This window comes from Gymnogyps californianus, chromosome 26, assembly GCF_018139145.2.
Source record: "Gymnogyps californianus isolate 813 chromosome 26, ASM1813914v2, whole genome shotgun sequence".
In the NCBI taxonomy this organism is placed as follows: domain Eukaryota; kingdom Metazoa; phylum Chordata; class Aves; order Accipitriformes; family Cathartidae; genus Gymnogyps; species Gymnogyps californianus.
Window position 1 is genome coordinate 1,274,122 of NC_059496.1, and position 2,979 is coordinate 1,277,100.

General features: G+C 51.7%; 1 protein-coding gene across 1 annotated transcript; it reads left to right on the plus strand.

The window, feature by feature from the left end:
* Positions 1–1,336: 1,336 nt before the first annotated feature.
* LOC127025963 (olfactory receptor 1020-like) lies at positions 1,337–2,299 on the plus strand. Its single transcript, XM_050911106.1, is given in 1 exon segment — positions 1,337–2,299. A coding segment is annotated over 1 exon segment (963 nt).
* The last annotated feature ends 680 nt before the right edge of the window (positions 2,300–2,979 follow it).

Consider the following 2,979-nt stretch of genomic DNA (forward strand, 5'->3'; position numbering starts at 1 on the left):
GGGGGGGCCTATAGGGGTGGCTTCTGTGAGAAGCTGCTAGAAGCTTCCCCTATGTCTGATAAAGTTAATGCTAGCGGGTTCCAAGACGGACCGCCGCTTGCCAAGGCCGAGCCAATCAGTAACAGTTGTAGCGCCTCTGTGATAACATATTTAAGAAAAGCAAAAAAAGTTACAGGGGAGTAGCAGTTGCAGCCAGAGAGAGCAGAGTGAGAAGATGTGAGAGAAACAACTCTGCAGACACCAAGGTCAGGGAAGAAGGAGGGGGAGGAGGTGCTCCAGGCGCCGGAGCAGAGAGAGAGATTCCCCTGCAGCCCGTGGTAAAGACCATGGTGAGGCAGGCTGTCCCCCTGCAGCCCATGGAGGTCCATGGTGGAGCAGATATCCACCTGCAGCCCGTGGAGGACCCCATGCCGGAGCAGGGGGATGCCCGAAGGACGCTGTGACCCCGTGGGAAGCCGCGCTGGAGCAGGCTCCTGGCAGGACCTACGGACCCGTGGCCCCGTGGAGAGAGGAGCCCACGCTGGAGCAGGTTTGCTGGCAGGACTTGTGACCCCGCGGGGGACCCACGCTGGAGCAGTCTGTTCCTGAAGGACTGCACCCTGTGGATGGGACCCACGCTGGAGCAGTTTGTGAAGAACTGTAGCCCGTGGGAAGGACTCATGTTGGAGAAGTTTGTGAAGGACTGTCTCCCGTGGGAGGGACCCCACGCTGGAGCAGGGGAAGAGTGTGAGGAGTCGTCCCCCTGAGGAGGAAGGAGCGGCAGAAACAATGTGTGATGAACTGACCCAACCCCCCATTCCCCGTCCCCCTGCGCCGCTCGGGGGGGAGGAGGTAGAGAAAATCAGGAGTAAAGTTAAGGCTGGGAAGAAGGGAGGGGTGGGGGGAAGGTGTTTTAAGATTTGGTTTTATTTCTCATTATCCTGCTCCGATTTGACTAGCATTAAATTAAACTAATTTTTCCCCAAGTCGAGTCTGTTTTGCCCGTGACGGTAATTGCTGAGTGATCTCCCTGTCCTTATCTCAACCCATGAGCCTTTCGTTTTATTTTCTCCCCCTGTCCAGTTGAGGAGGGGGAGTGATAGAGCGGCTTTGGTGGGCACCTGGCATCCGGCCAGGGTCAACCCACCACAGTCCCTCTTGAAGAACCTGTTCCTGCCCTTTCACTAGGAATAGTGCTCCTAAACCAAGTGTGATTTCAGTCAAATGAGGGAAAACCTCCATGTTGTTTCTGGCAGGGATTTCTTCCCAACTCCTTTTTACAACAAACACAGAAGCGCATGCCCTTCCTCAGCTTCCCTTCCTGCCAAGTGGGAAAAAGAAGGTCCTACAGCACTTCATGGAGAAAGAGGAATGGGACAACCGGACATCACCAGTGGAGTTCCTCCTGCTGGGACTGAGTAATGTCCCCAAGCTTCAGATGCCTCTCTTTCTCCTCTCTCTCATGATCTACATGGTGACCGTGTTTGGCAACATCCTCACTGTTGTGGTGGTGGTGGCAAATCGGCATCTTCACACTCCCATGTACATCTTCCTGGGGAATTTCTCCAGTGTGGAAATCTGCTATACCTCCACTATCCTGCCCAGGCTGCTGGCCAGCTTCCTAACCAGGGACAGAAGCATTTCTGCTCAAGGCTGCATGACACAGTTCTTTTTCTTTGGCTGTTTTGCAGGTACTGAGTGTTATCTTCTGGCCACCATGTCCTATGATCGGTACTTGGCCATATGTCAACCCCTGCTCTATGCAAGCCTCATGAACTGGAAGGTCTGCCTCCAGCTGGCGGCTGGGTCCTGGCTAGCAGGATTACTAATGTCTCCCATAGTCACTGGACAATTTTCCAAGTTACAGTTCTGTGGTCCCAATGCAATTGATCACTTCTTCTGTGATTTTGCCCCATTGCTAGAGCTTGCCTGCAGTGACACCACGGTGCTTAGACTGGTTACTTTCATCATCTGATTCCTGGATGTAGTCTTCCCATCTGTATTCACATTGGTATCCTATATCTGCATCATAGCTGTGATCCTGAGGATCCCAACCACCATGGGTAGGCAGAAGGCCTTCTCCACCTGCTCCTCTCACCTCATCGTGGTCACTGTTTTCTATGGTACCCTCATCGTTGTCTCTATGATACCCAGGACAGCCTCACTGAGGCAGCACAATAAAGCGCTCTCCTTTTTCTACACCATCCTCACACCCATGGTCAATCCACTCCTCTACAGCCTGCGGAACAGGGAGGTCAAGGGCGCTCTAGGAAATGCACTCAGAAAACTGTGGTCTGCATCGAGCGCTCATACTAGTTGAGATCCACCAGGAATAAACAGGTTGTGGATGTCTTTTGATGAAGTGTGGACCACTCGTAAGCGCATATTTTGTGTACCAGCTGTATCTTTAGAAGTGCAGAATCTTGGGACTGTTTGTGGAATGAGAAGGGGGAGAAGGGAATCTGTGTCTTAAGGAAATACAGGACTGGTGTTGAAAAGTGTAAAAACGTTCCCTGGCTTTCTTCCTTCTTTAGCGTCAACACAATTGTGATCCTGTAAGTGGGAGCTGTTGAAATGCCACACCTGCCCAAGAGTGGGAGAAAACTTACTCTGAACACGCTGTTCTCTCTTCCATTACCCAGCCAAGCTGAACGGTGGGATTCCTGCATGTCTGGGATTCCTCAGGGCAGCTCCATATTGGCAGTGAGAAGTGGGCAGCTGAATAAAGCCCTTCCACAGGACATGTCTAAACCCGAGTAGATGAATCCCATCCCTCATGTTCTCTGGGCTTTCTAGCAGAGGGGAACTGTGAAAGCTAGTCTGATAGGGTCAGCCCTCTGAAAAAAAAAGTAGATCCTTCTTCAGAAGAAAGGTACACAAGCTGGGTCTCAGCTTCCCAATTTTTTAACACCGAAATCATTACTTGCCCCTTCTTTCCTTCTCCTAATCCGACCCCCCTCCCCCAATGTAATTACTTCTTTCTTTCCCAGTGGCTGGCTT